The 14,182-nt window shown below is 60.1% G+C and overlaps 1 protein-coding gene across 1 annotated transcript in view; it reads right to left on the bottom strand.

Annotated features, from left to right (window-relative positions):
- The window catches only part of UMODL1 (uromodulin like 1), a 56,155-nt gene that overhangs the window by 22,379 nt on the left and 19,594 nt on the right, over window positions 1-14,182 (bottom strand). The window contains exons 8-12 of the mRNA XM_032865517.1: window positions 9,753-10,007; window positions 7,406-7,518; window positions 5,951-6,170; window positions 1,952-2,083; window positions 967-1,509 (exon numbers count right to left, since the gene is read on the bottom strand). Coding sequence (XP_032721408.1) covers window positions 967-1,509; window positions 1,952-2,083; window positions 5,951-6,170; window positions 7,406-7,518; window positions 9,753-10,007 — 1,263 coding nt within the window. The remainder of the gene's footprint in view (window positions 1-966; window positions 1,510-1,951; window positions 2,084-5,950; window positions 6,171-7,405; window positions 7,519-9,752; window positions 10,008-14,182) is intronic.

The following is a 14,182-nucleotide window of genomic DNA, read 5'->3' on the forward strand; positions in this document are numbered from 1 at the left end:
CTGCTCCCGAGACAGCCCTCCTGAGCCCCAGACTCGCTGGGACAGCACTCCTGCCCCTTCCAGTATGGGGTCCTCTCTGCCACTGAGGTCCCCGGTCTTCCCCCAAAGTAAACCTCCTGAGCAGATTCTGAGTGGCTCTTCCAGAAGGGGTGCTCCTCCACCCCCGAGCAGACACATGCAGGGGTCAGCAGAAGTGGCCCCTGCTGGCTACAGGGTCATTCCTTCAGGGTGATCCCCGGGGTGCCTGACAGCACTGGCTTACTGGGGCTTTACTCTTGTCCTGGGACCCACACCGCTAAGCAGAGGGAACACACTGACGGAGCAACATCTGACCATTAGTTGTGTCTGCACGCGGCCCAGGGTTGGGCCAGCGCAGTGGCCTCACGGAGATGCCAAGCATGGCCTCCTCTGTGGGAGCTGTGTGGCCAGGCCCCTTTCCTACACAGGACTGTCTCCCACAGTGCTGCCCCAGGACCTTGGCAATGGGCTAAGCCCTCCGTGTGGTGTAAGCACAACTGTTGGGGGTCGACACAGCGGGGGGCTCGCACTGGGCTCGGGGAGACTGTGCTCAAGGGGAGGTGTGGAGATGTCGGGGTGTCCAACACTTCTGGGGGATGTCCCACAGTGCTTGATAAGACACACGCCCCCCCCCTCACCCTGTCCCCCCCCAATGCCCAACTTCCTGCTTCTGCTCTGGGCGGCTGGAAGCCTTGGGGACAGGGAGGAGAGGCCTAGAGAACACACGGGGACCAGGTTCCCATCCTAACAAGACAGAAGCCACCAGCAGGAATGCGGTTGTGCCATTCCCCGCTTGGCCCGGCCATACAGTGAGCCACGCCCCTGACTCTTCGCAAAGGTCTTTGACTCAATGATGGGTGAGCCTTTGCCAGCCGGAACTCAACAGTTCCCGTTGTGCTGGGGCCTCAGGGCCCACGTGCCCCAGGACACGTCACCCGAGGCACTCACCACAGGCTGCAAGCTTCAGAGACTCAGCAGTGCGAGCTGAGGGCAGGTCAGGGGGAATGGAGGGCCCAGAGTCCAAGTCACGTGGCTCTGTGGGGCCCGGAGGCGCTGGTGGTGTATTCCAAGTGGGGACACTGGTGTGCCACTCCATGTGGTCTGTGGGGCCCTCGCTAGGGGTGGGCCAGAAGGACGGTTCCACGCTGGAGTTTCTTGCTAACCATCCAGAGGTGTCCGGCAAGCCCTTCACGGTCCTAGGAGGGGAGCTGGGGATTGTCCCGGGAGTCCTGCTGGCTGTCCGCTGGCCGGTCACCAGGCCTAGGGCCCCGCTGGGCATCTCGTCCATGCCTTGCCCTGTGCTGTTCCTGTCCTGCTTGACCACGCCGCTGCCCCCTCTCCTGGGTGGGGGCCCTGTGGTCTGGGTCTGGCCTGCAGCAGGGATGCCCCAGGGGTACCCAGGGCTGGGCCACAAGGCGGGAGTCTCCCGGCCAAGGGCTGTTCTGCCGGTTGCCGGAGGCAGGTCACCTCCCACGGGGTTCATCACGTCACCTGCCGATACACACGTCCACTCTCAGAGGGGACATCTGGCCCAAAACCCCTCCCAATGCCCCCCTTGGGCAAGAGAGGTCCCCAGGTGGGCCCCGAGTGGGGACATGGGCTGTCTCATTGGGGATTATGGGATTATGAACATGTAGCAGGGCCCCCGTCCGCAGCCCCCCACGTGCTCTCAGAGGCGGAGGCAGGGCCTTTCCATCCGGTAAAGGAGACCTATCTGATGGGCCACGAGCGAGCACCAGCTGGGAGGCTGCTGAGCCCCAGATACACCCCCGGCCCGTGTGCAAACGAGCAGTTTCTCTAGATCTGCGCTCAGCGTAGGGCTCGGTGCTGGCCACTGTCCGCAGTCATTACATGACTAAGGAAAGCGTGTAGGACAGCAACCTGTGGGCGTTAGAAAGGCTATGGGATATCAGGTCCCCGGGCAGGGGCGCACCCTCGCAGGCCCAGCCGGCGCGGGAGGGGTCGGCGTCCCTGGCGGTCGCGCACCGACAGGTGTAGGAGCCCTCCAGGTTGATGCACTGGGCGGCGGGGGAGCAGTCGTGTCCCTCTGCACACTCGTCCCAATCTGCTGGGCGGGCGGAAGAGAATCAGGAGCCGGTGAGAAACGGCTGGGGGCTGCTCGGAAAACAGAACAGCAACGGGGCAGAGTTCTACCCAAGCGGCCAACAGTCTGACGGGTGAAGGTGGGAGTCAGGGGCGTGCCCTTGGCATCCGGCGGCCCCGGGAGGCAGGCCCTGGGCAGAGCCATCCGCGGAAACCTGTCCCTGACCCAAGACAGCCCACCTGCCTGTGCCAACCTTCACTGCTGGCTGGCTGGTTCACGGGCAAAGATTAGGGACTCTTGGTTCCTTTTGGAGCAATTAGCACCCAAAAGTGTGAATATAATCCTCTCTTGTTTATTCTTTGTCCCCAGGCCCCCAAGGAGGGACACTTGCCCTTCTCCGTGACGCACCAACACCCCTAACCCTTAGCACTTCAGCAAAGAAAAGAGACCGAGCCCGCGGGAGTCTGGTTAAGTGTAACGCGGACTTTCAGCAACACGGATAGGAACGGCCCTCGAACACCTCCTCCCTGGTCGGGGACACTGAGAATCCCAAAGGCCCCATGTCCCTGGGAACCCTTCTGAGCTAAGCAAGGAAGAGGGTTAGGTAAGCGAGTCAACCCCACCCCCCAGGGCCACCCATCCCCTACCCACTTGCTCAAGTACCATGTGCACCACAGCCCAGGAATTTCCAACCAGCGGCCGCCAGGACCAGCATCAGCCAAACACTAACACTAGGCTCACGGGGACCCCCATTCCCTTCCTTCTCCCTCCTTCTCCAATCCCCTCTTCCGGTCCCCCGGGGGACTGTCAGCCCCACTTTCGTAAGGAAACATGAGATGGTCTCCTGCGTTTTGACACTGATTGACGAGGGGCTACGTGTAATACATGTAATAAACCTTAAGGAATAAATATCTCCAGCTGGGGGGATGGCATTCCCATGCCCCAGGGTCCATCGTTCAGGTCACTGCCCGTCCCACACGCTCCAGGGGAGCAGGTGGTGGGGAACGGAGTCACCTCGGCTGGTGGAGCAGGCTGGTCACCCCCCAGGGTGGGCTGGGTGGCCCGTGCACGCACCCTTCTGTACCGGGTCCCCCCGGAGCTGTAGGCGGAAGTACCCGACCCGCGCTCGGTGAGCCAGAGGAGCCCGGACTTGGCCCGGACTGAAGTCAAGACAGGGCACGTGTTCAGCTTCGCACAGAGAAAGCTGCCTGCACGCGCCGTCCACTCCGGTTGTGGTTCTCGGTTTTGCTGCACGCGATCTTCACGGAAGCTCACGGAAACAGCTCCCCGAGACCAGCACACGCAGCAGCTGATGTGACAGTCACCCCCCCCACGCCCCACCCCTGCCCAGGGCTCCTGCACAGACCCGTCTCCCTGGAGCCCTGAACCCCGCCAGCCTGCAGGCAGCTCGAGCAGGTTCGGGGACGGAGCCCAGGCTGGCCGGGCGGTGGGGACCTGAGGAGACCACAGGTACCACGGCCCAGACCGGAGCTCCCACCGCTGAAGACCTGGTGGCTATTTTCATTCGGGGTGAACCACTGAGCCTCGGCTCCCCGGCACGCAGCCAGCAGGCAAGCCCACGTCTGGCTGTGTGGCTTTGCTGGTCCTGCATGAAAGCCCGAGGCCCGGTGGATCCGGAGCTCACAGGGAGGAGGCGGGTCTGCGGTGAGAGCTGCCAGGTGGCATCGGCTCCTTCTGGACATGCCCACCGAGGACTCGGGCAGGGGCCCTGCGCGTGGGGCCGGGCTCTGCTCCCGCCAGCCCTGCTGCAGGGGCCAGGGTGGGCGGTCTCCCGGAGGGTGCGGTTCCTAGGAACGGGTGTAGCTGAGAGACACGCCCTCCTGGAGCAAGACCAAGGACACGTGGCCACCCAGTGACTCCCTCCCCAACAGATGGGCCTTGGGGAGAAGCTGAGGTCATGATAACGTGACCCCCCACGCTGCTGGGACGTGTTGACTCATGGCAGGCAAGAGCCCCCAGTCACCAGGAATGCTCCGAGGCCGCCAACAACAGCATTTCTATGCAAGCCACAGAGGAGGGGCTTTCTGGCCTGTGGCTCAGCGCTCCCGCCGCTTCGTGTGTGCTTCTCCTCTAGGCCCCTGCTTGCGGGGCTGGGGCGCTCCTAAGGAGGACCTGGGCCTGGGCTACCTGCCAGAGTGGGGGCTGTGCCTGCCAGCCCTGGTGACAGCAGCCAGCGGTCACTGGGTCAGAAGACCCTGTACGGGGTCTGGCATCCCCCCGCCCATCACTGGGCAGAAGAGGGGTCCCGGCTCTGGAGGGCCTCCCACAACGGCTCCTCAGCAAACAGCCCACCATGGGGCAGGGAGCCTGCAGGGTGAGAGCCTGGGGGGGGGGCTCCTAACTGTGGAGAGGCTTCTGGAACCTCACGGGGACACAGATCATGACCTGCTAAAACCCTAGAACATGAGTGACCAAGGTGTCTCCTCTCCCTCTGTGTCACTTCTCAGACCCCGCAAGCCTCTAGATGGGCTGGAAACCCCTGATCCGGGACGATCTCAGATCCTTACCTTAATTTTATCTGCAAAGACCCTCTTCCAAACAAAGTCTGAGGTTCTAGGTGGACGTTTCTTTTGGGGGCTACCACTCAACACATTGGCTAAGATCCAGTGTCACCCAGTGCCTGATGCATAGGGACCGGGCTGGGAAACAGCACGTAGGGACTGGCTGGGTCACCTGGAGATGGCTCGGACCTGGTCTCAGGGGGGCCCTGGGGGTGCCCGCTGAGGACCCACCCACAGAGCGCCCCTATGCCTCCCTGCACGCTGTCCCTGAGCCCAGGGAAGCAGGCGTCCCCTGCGCAGGGGACCGCTGGCTTCTCCGTCCCTGAGAGTGACAGAGCGACCCCCAGGCTAAGCGGGCAGGGTCTTCTAGGCCTGACTTCAGATGTGACGGTCCCATGGCCTTCCTTCCCTGCATCCTCGGGCCGGGGCGGAGGTTGGAACAGCAAGCCAGAAGGTGACCGAGCTCGAAGGAGAGGGCAGCTCACTCTCGGACCCCCGGGGCCCCAGGCAGGCTGCCGGAGTTCTCGCTGCGCAGAGTTTCGTCCCCAGGTTTGAGTGGCAAGAACTTCCTTACATGTCAGCAGGCTCTCTCTGTGTCTGTGTCTCTCACTGTCTCTTTCTCACTCTCTGTCTCTCTGTCTCTGTCTCTTTCCATGTCTCTATCACTCTGTCTCTCTGTCTCTATCTCTCTCTGTTTGTCTCTACCTCTGTCTCTCTGTCTCTGTCTCTTTCCATGCCTCCATCTCTATCTCTCTGACTCTCTGTCTCTCTGTCTATCTCTATCTCACTATCTCTCTGTCTCTGCCTCTCTCTATGTCTCTGTCTCTCTGTCTCTACCCCGTCTCTATTTCCTTATCTCTGTCCCTATCTCTGTCTCTCCCTGTCTATATCTGTTTCTCCCTTGTCTACCTCTATCTCTGACTCTCTCTCCTCCCCGTCTCCGCCCACCCTCCTGTCTCTCCGTCTCTGGGTCTCTCCCTCTCCCCCAATCTGTGACTTCCTGCCTCAAGGCAACATCAAGTAAAATTACATAACATTTGGGCCAAGGAACTAGACGCCTGCGTGAGCAGGTGGCGTGGTGGTGGTGGGGCTGGGCCCTGACACAGAGTCAGCCCCCAGTGCCCGTCCCCTCTAGGGTCCTCTGGCCCCACCTTGCGTTCTGGGCCATCTGTGGGAGTGAGCTCCCCGGGCGCTGGGGTCCCTCTCCCACCCAGAGCAAGGAGGTGTGGGACGTGGGCGGGCTTCTGGATCCCGTGCTGGAACGCGGAATAAGGAAACGGGTTCATGCACTTGATCGACCTTTTACAATAAATGTGCACCTGAAAGAACGTGGCCAGGCCAGGCCTGGGTGTGGAGGGGAACCGACCTTGCACGCGCGTCCCCCGCGGGTCGATCTGGAACACCGTGCTGGCCAGCAGAGGTGGGAGCATGGGGACGAGCGTGGAGACTCCCACGGGGAACTCGGGGTCCTGAACCATCAGCCTGAGCGTCACCACCACGCTTCCGGCCCAGAGAGAGACGACCCGCAGCCTCAGCTTCCCTCTCCTGTGCAGGTCGGACAGCGCCGGTGGGAGGGAGTTTTCAACCTGGCCAAGAAGAGACAACAGATGTCTCCATCAGCGTCCTCCCATGGGACCGACGGTCGGGGCACAGAATCTGTTCCCTTCGCAACCAAGAGGAGGTGTCCAGCCACCAGCTTCTTGGGGCAAACAGAGATGCCCCGGCTCCCCGCACCCCAGTCAGGCCTCCCCTGGGACAGCCAGGCCGGTCCAGGTCGGGCTTTGTGAGAATCCATGGAAACCGACAACTGGGTTCCCCACCACAGAGCAGGAGACGCACCGTCCCCTCTGTGTGCCCGGAAATCGGTGCGCAGGCAACGTGTGTGAGCCAGACCGACAGTGAGTGTCTTCTTGGAGCTTCCCCCGCTTACTGGCTGGGTCCCCGGGGAGACACGTGGGCAAGCAGGTGCCCAGCGCGGGAGGCCAGCTTTGCCCTGCCCCCACACCATGCCTGCGCATGCGCGAGGATCACCAGGCAGGTGAATGTGGAGAGACACCCGCTTTCTGTCTGCCCCAGCTACACGTCTTGCCAACAGAGGTGCTAACGTCCAAAGTCTCCGTCCAAGACGTTCATGGGGTTAACGGCCTCCAGAGAGAGCAGAGCAAAGGGCAGATGGCATCACGTCGGCCGCCGCAAAGATAGTGTCTCGTCCTGGGGCAACATTTAGGCAGATTTTCCTTCAGCCTTTTACGAGATTCAGTTTCCCTGAGCTCGGGGTTCCTCGGCTGTGACGCAGACCCACAGCGTGCGCCCCATCCCCACACCCCTCCACGTCAGCCCGGTGGGACTTGCGGGGCAGTGGGAGCTGTCACCACCTGCATCCGTCCGTTCCCAGCGAGGACGACCATTCCTAGAGTTCTCAGCAGCGTAGCAAGTCCCTCTCTCCCTAATTGGCTCATCACCCAAGGTAGACAGCGTTGGCCACTGGCCTGGTGCTCCCGGGCTGCGTGCCACTGTCCCCGGGGAGGAGTCCCTGATGAAGGCCTCCCCAGAAAAGTGGCTCCAGCACCGGGAGACAGATCGACACCCAGGGGCCCCGGAGGGAAAGCACACCAGCAAGGGCCCATTTGAACCAAAGCATGGTTCCAAGGGCAGCTGCCCCAAACCCAGATCCAGTGCCTGTGGCTGGGAGCGCCCCGGGAATTAGTGCGGGGTCTGGACTGCGGCGGCGCAGGTACAGAGAAGGGGCCCCGGAGCTGGAGCGGGCGGGCGTCTCGCTCGGACGCCCCCACGGGGCACCGCGTCTGCGTTCCGGCTTTACCTCGCTGAGCAGCTGTCGGGAGAAGTCCCGGTACTCGGGGCCGCTACGGCTGCGCAGCTCGTCCGTCGCGGTGCGGTTTAGGACCCTGATGGTGACCCGGAAGATGCGGGCGTCTGCAACAGCAGGAGCACACACGAGCCAGTCGGTGATGCGCCGTCCCACGCTGTGCGGTCCCTGTCCCCCAGAAAGGCTCTTCTTCTGCGGCACGTTTGTTACGTCCTCCATGACAGATGGAGGCAGGAGTCCTACTCGGGGAGCCGTGGTGGGGGACACGGAAGGAAGGAACCTCCCGACACTCGCCACTTCTCAGTCAGAGCAGGGGCGGGCGGGACAGGAGCCGCTGTCCCCTGCCAGTGGGGACCGGCACTCAGCCACCACAGGTGGGGTCTGAAGGCCCCTCCCGCAGCCGTCACCCCATCTTCCCGCGCCATTCACACACACGGCCAGCCAGGCCCTCACGCCGGACCCCACCTAGGCCCTGGTCCTTGGTGACCAATGGCCCCCATTCACCCAGAACTTTCCAGGGGTGTGCACCGGAAGTCCCACCTGGGGAACCTATTCTGTCCCCGCAAACCATCGGGGCGGTCACCCTGCGAGGGAGCCACCCCTCTTGGACATAAGCAAAGCTGGAAACTACTACGGGACGGGGCACACGCGTCTCTTTCATCACCAGAGTGAGACCCACATCCACGGCAGGTCCTGCTGCGTCTCTGCTTCTCCAACAACCAATAGCCACTCCCCCCAGACGAGCAACCCCGGGCCGGAGGCGCAGTTTATCCCCATGGTGTCACACGCCTCGACGGGCCACAGAAATGTCACCAGCTTGTGTACCGTGTGTTTCTAGCTCAGGTCAGCCAGAGTCCCTGTGATGTCAGCCTCGACCCTGCCCACAACACGCAGCACCCAGGAAGGACATGTCCACCTGTGCCCGGGAAACCTGGGTTCTCCATGAGGCTCTGTACGCACTGCGGCCATCATGCCCACCGTCTCCCAAGGCGGCTGGCTCCTAGCATGACCGACTTAATGCGCTAGAGAGCCTTGAAAGTGAACCAAGCTCCTTAGAAGGGCAGTGTGCCCATGACGGCATTTTGACAATATGGAGAAGGAGAAGAAAACCAAGGCTGGGGAGAGAAAGGGCTGGCATCTCGGGAGTCTTCTGGAACTTTCCTGAGGGCACGGGTGGGTCAATTCCCAGGGCACATCCTGATGGACATGAAGTTGCTCCGTACATTGTCCTGAGAGAAGCTGGGGAGGGAGCAAGGGACAAGGGACAGTGGCGAGCCAGGGACGGGGAGCGCTGGGGTGCGCCCTCATTCCTGGGATGACCTAGGGAGCAGAGTGCTCCCTCCACTTACTCCCCGCAGCACATGGAAGAGGGAATGAGCAGATGGGGTGCTCCCTGCCCCGAAATCAGAACCCTCATATACCACGGTTTGCGTGTTTCTTGCCTGGGGCTGGTGGGGCGTCCTCTGGGTGCCCGTGCTATGAGCTGTGACAATTTAGCAAGAGTCAGCCCCCAGATTGGCTCACAAAGGGTATAAGCTCATGTCCTCAAAGGCCTGCTCATTCCATTCCTCTCTCGTTCACTGCTACAGTCATTGGCACTCGTCTCTATGAGAGACACACCCACAGGGTCTCCCACGCTGCGATTTCTGCGCACTGTCCCCGGACCAGCATGTCTGGGAACCCCACCATTCCCAGCCAGCGGCCAGCCTAGGACACCGCCCCCAGTGCTGGACCTGAGCCAGACGCAGAGCCCCTCGGCCACACCAGCTGCCCTCTCCGGAATGGGATCCCTGGTTACCACCTATAATGTGATCGTTTGGGTAAAAGCAGGCTGCCTTGTGGACCCTCTAGTGGGGACAGCATTAGCTTGTCAGGTGCATCACGTGGGAGAAGAAGCAGGTCCGAGAGGATTTCATGTGAAACTCGCTCTGGTTTGGGGACTCAGTCCTGGGAACTCAGTGTCACGAAAGCTCTTTCAGGCCATGAAGATCGCTGCCACTTTTGCTTTATTACACTTTTTTCTCTGTGCTCTCTGATTGCTTTCTAAGTCCTTCTAACCAGAAGATGGGCTCGCCACCGTCCCGTGTCCGCTCAGGTGTGAGAGTGAGCCCCCGGGACAGGACGAGATGTAGGGGCACAAGGGGAGCCGTGGAGAGCACAGACAGCCGCCACGGCCCCACCCCGAGGACATGGAGCCGCCACAGCCCCACCAGGAAGGTGACGCCCTGCCCTGTCCTGCCCTGGGAACCAGGTGAAGGGGGATGTGAATCTCTCGGCCAATAGGACGAAGGTGGGACCAAGACGCACAGGTACCGAGTGGAGCGCGTGCGAAGGCACTTACCTGTTCTGACGGCCCGCGTGGCGGTGACATTGGCCCCGCACGCCTGGTAGCTGGTCTTCACCGTGTACAGCTCTCCGGCCTCCAGCCCCCCCACCTGTAGGGTCCTCCCCGCGGTCCTGGCGCTCCAGACGAGCTCCTCCCCCTTGTAAACCCGCACGTGGAAAGGGCGGCGCCGGGTAGAATTTAAACTCCAAGACACCCGAAAGCTGCTGCTGGTGACATTGAGGATGGCGTAGTCCCGGATGGGAGGGCAGCCTGTGAAACACGGAACAAGCGAGATCAGAGAACCAACGCGAAATTCATGGGGAAAGGGGAAACTAAGACCAAACACTTCGGCACAGCAAGGGAGACTGTCCACAAGGTGAGGCATGGGATAGGAGACGACCTTCACCGATCACACATCTGAGAAGGGCCGATATCCAAGACGCAGGAAGAACTCCTACAATCCAACAGCAAGAAAACAAAAAACCCTACACAATCCAATTAAAATACGGGCTAAGGATCCGAGCAGACCTTTCTCCAAAGAAGACATCCGGATGATCCGGATGGCCGACAGACACACGAAAAAGTGCTCACCGTCCCTGGTCATCAGGGAAATGCAGATCAAAACCACAGTGAGATCCCACCTCGCATCCGTCCGAACAGCTAAAATCAAAGCCACAAGCGATAAGACACTGGCCAAACGTGGACAGAGGGGAGCCTCCCGTGCCGTTGGTGGGAAGGCGGCACTGAGACCCTGGAAACAGTGAGAATGGTCCTCAGAACATTCAAAATCGGATGGCCCTAGGGTCCCGCAGTCCCTCTGCCCGGCGTAGCCGCAGGGACGGAGAGCCCTCTCTCGAGCATGCACCTGCACGGCGTGGATTCTGCCAGCCTTTGGAGGGACACCTGCCGCCGCTCCCCTCTGGGCCCTGGGGACACCGGCTCTGGACTTCTGTCTCCAGAGCTGGGACAGGGGCGGGTGCTGGAAACCACAGCTCTGTCGCCGCCTTCCAGGAACTGAGCTATTCCTCCTAGAGCCGTCAAGGTCTCGACTGGCAGGACTGTGCCACATGCTGGAAGATTTGATGGCACTGCCCGCCAGCCGCCTTTCAACACTGGCAGGCTGATCCCACCTCTGTGATCCGGAGGAAATCGTCCTTCGCCTCCTTCCCTCCGTCTTCCCTCTGACATGGATTTTTGTCCTTCGGTCGCAGGACACCTTCTCACCGCCCGCTAGTTTTCTGACTTCCTCTTAAAATGTGGCCCCAGAAAATAATGCTCAATTCTCCGCCCCGCATGATCCGAGAGAACCTGAGGCCTCCCCCGTCCGGTGGCCATCAGCCAGACCCAGGACCTGATGTTTGCCGGGGTGCATCCGCGGGTCTGGGCCCTCGTTTCTTCTGGGCAACCTTGACCCATCTCTGAAGCCCCTGGAGATCCCGCCTTTCCCGTGATCTCCCAGGGCGGCCTCTTCTCCTCTCTTCCCTCGGGCCCGTCAGCTTGACACCTGAAGCTTGTAAAGGTAGAAATGCTGAGGATTCGAGCCAAGATTCTGAGCATCCCACGGTCAGAGCCCTGACGGCCGGTGAGGAGCCCTGGCACGGAGAACCGCTGCTTCTCGCCAGCCCTGGCTGCCTCTCCCACCGGCAGCCCTGTCCTCGCCAAGCCCCGGGATCTGGAGACATTTCTTCATGGAGCTGAGTAGCTATGAGGTTCCCGCTGGGGAGGAGACCGTGTCGGAGGGAGTGCGGGTGACCTTGAACACAGTTCCACCTGATCCTAAAAACAGTGCATGTTCCCGGAATAGCAGGCGGGCGCCATGAGGGATTTCTGACAGGTTTTGTTTTGTGCAAGGATCCAGCTGCCCTGCGTGTCGTTAATTGGATGACTAATTTCCCAAGAAAAGCAGCTGAAACTTGTGCCGCGTTTTCCGCGGGTTCGTACCTCCAGCTCCTGCCAGCACACTGCTCAGTCACGCGGGTCTCTAAGTGGAAACCATATGCTGCTGCCCATAGCCGCTGGGATTCACTCTGACATTCGGAGCTGGAAACTGCGTTCGTCTTTCCTGCCTGTTAGAGGAGAGGTCGGGGGGTGCAGCTTCTCCCCATGATGTTTTGCTCCCGAGCGGTCCTTTATCTCGAAGGAAACTTGCAACCCAGGACGTCAAGTGACACGGCACAGTGTGGCTGGCAACGCTCCTAACTGTAATCAGAGTCTGATGTTATCTCAGATCGCGAGCCAGAGCACCTTCGGCTACCGTCCTCCCGCCTTCTCGGCTCACTGACTGTTCAGCACGTGCCCCCGGAGGCCGAGGTGCAGGAGAGGAAGGACGGCCTGCGGGGGTTCTGTGTAAAGCTTGTGGGCACGTTTGCGCAGGGAGGGTAGTGCTGATGCGGAGGAGGGTTCTGTTGCCAGGAGTGGGGGTGGCAGGTGCATCTCTTTAACACCCAAGAACTCTTGGAGTAGCCACCATCCCTCCTGCCTTTCTGTCACTGACAACAAATGTTGGTTGAGCGCCTACTGTTTACTGAGACTCACTGGCAGTGACCAGGAGACAAGCCTTCTCCCTCTGTGAAGCTTCATCTGCTGTGAGATGGAACATTCCAGGAGGAGAAGGACTGACCCTGGGTGCCCCGACTCCTCACGTGGTGCTGGGGACCAGCCCACCTCCCAGCATCAGCTCGTGGCCTCTGCCCCTTTCCCACAGCAGAGAGGGAGGAGTCAGTGACAGGAACCTTAAATCATCACGCCAGTCAGGCTCTGCAATGGCGAAGACAAAACCCCATTGCTCTAGAGAGCTGGTCAGATCCTGGTCCTACACACGGATGGGGGAGGAACGGGCATGGCCACATGTACCCTGTCACAGCTGTCCCTGCAAGAAGCACCATTGTGGCCCACAGACAACCCGGGATCACAGCAGGGCCCTCCCGCCAGAGCGCGCTAGGAAAGGCGGCCTGGGGACCGGGTTGTCTATTAGAACTGGCTCAGAGTCCTCGTACCAACAATTACCTTCTCTCACCTGGCCTTTCTCCTCTCAAGATGAGCCTGGCACTGGCAGGTGCCTCCGGGGGCGTTCAAAGGTTAAATGAGGTGAGACCATAAATCTCTTATTAAAAAGCCCGGGGATAGTGAAGTGCTAAGTAGCTCTCGTCTGTTATGAACAAAGGGAGGGTCCTCACTGTTCTATCCCTTTAAAAGGGGCTGTGAATTAAGTGACTCATTCAGACTCCACGATTACAATGTGCTCCGTAACAACGTTAATAAAAGTTGCAGTTCTCGCGGCAGAATGTTGGAAACAGGCTAAATGCACCCCCTGAAGGAAAACAGCAAAGAACCTCATATCACTGCTATAGAAGACGATCGCCGTGGTCCCCCTTGTCAGCGGGGGAGGCATCTCAAGGCAGCAGGTGCCTGAGCCACAGATAGAAACGTACTCTCTTCTAGACCATGTGCTGGCCTATCTACATTGCTATGATAGGATTCAGCTTACAAACCCGGCCCAGGAAGAGATTAGCAAGAGTAACGAGACATGAAAGCGGAATTCTAGCAGCATGCTGTAATGAAAGTTGGGTGGATGTGCTCGCTAGCTCGCTCTTGCTCTCAAACTATCTCACTGCCCTGCGTGAGCCCTTCTTGTGATGACAGGATATGACAAAATGCCCATGGGACGAGGTGAACGGGGGGGTGGTGAGACACACAGATGTTGTGACCTGGGATTAGGCTACTGTTGACCTTCAGACCATACTGTTGACCTTTGAACCATATGGCCACAGTGGACCGCGGGCAAATGACCCCGTGGAAAGCAAAACTGCATATAAGGGGGACCACTGTGTTGCTCAACCATCGAAAATCCTAAGGATGAAGACAAGTTGGCTTCCCAGAAAACTTCATATGACGTGATGGTGAGTGAAGAAAGCAGGATACCAGATTGTGTCGACGGCAGGATTCCAAGAGTGTAAAAAACCGGGCAGGGAGCAAGGGAAATAAACACAGGGTGCTGGGCCACCAAGATGGGCCCTACCTTCCACTGTTGGTGCCAGTTGTTAAAGTAATAAACCAGGTTCCAGAACAAACAAGTTTCCACAGCCGCATGGAGTGGGCTGTCTCTGCCCCTAGACTGTGTCATCAGAGAGAAGGTCCCGGCCATCACAAGGTACAGCCCTGACCTACAGCCTTCTCTCCTGCAAGCCTGGTCTGTAGTTCGTGCCCCGTTGTCCTGAGGAGGCCCGTCCCTGCCACATCCGCTGTCCCATTGCCAGCTGCTACTCCCAGGTACTCAACCTGCAGGCTCCCTGCTTTGTGTCCTGCCCCAACCTCATTAGAGTGGGATCAGCTGCTGCCCATAGGACTGGGCTCCAACCCACAGGTGTACCCCTCACGTGGAGAACATCCGTGGCCACTCGGGCCCAGGCTCCTCCTCCATCTTCACTCCTCCATCGCTAGTGTCT

This window comes from Lontra canadensis, unplaced genomic scaffold, assembly GCF_010015895.1.
Source record: "Lontra canadensis isolate GAN:19392208 unplaced genomic scaffold, GSC_riverotter_1.0 scaffold29, whole genome shotgun sequence".
Taxonomy (NCBI): domain Eukaryota; kingdom Metazoa; phylum Chordata; class Mammalia; order Carnivora; family Mustelidae; genus Lontra; species Lontra canadensis.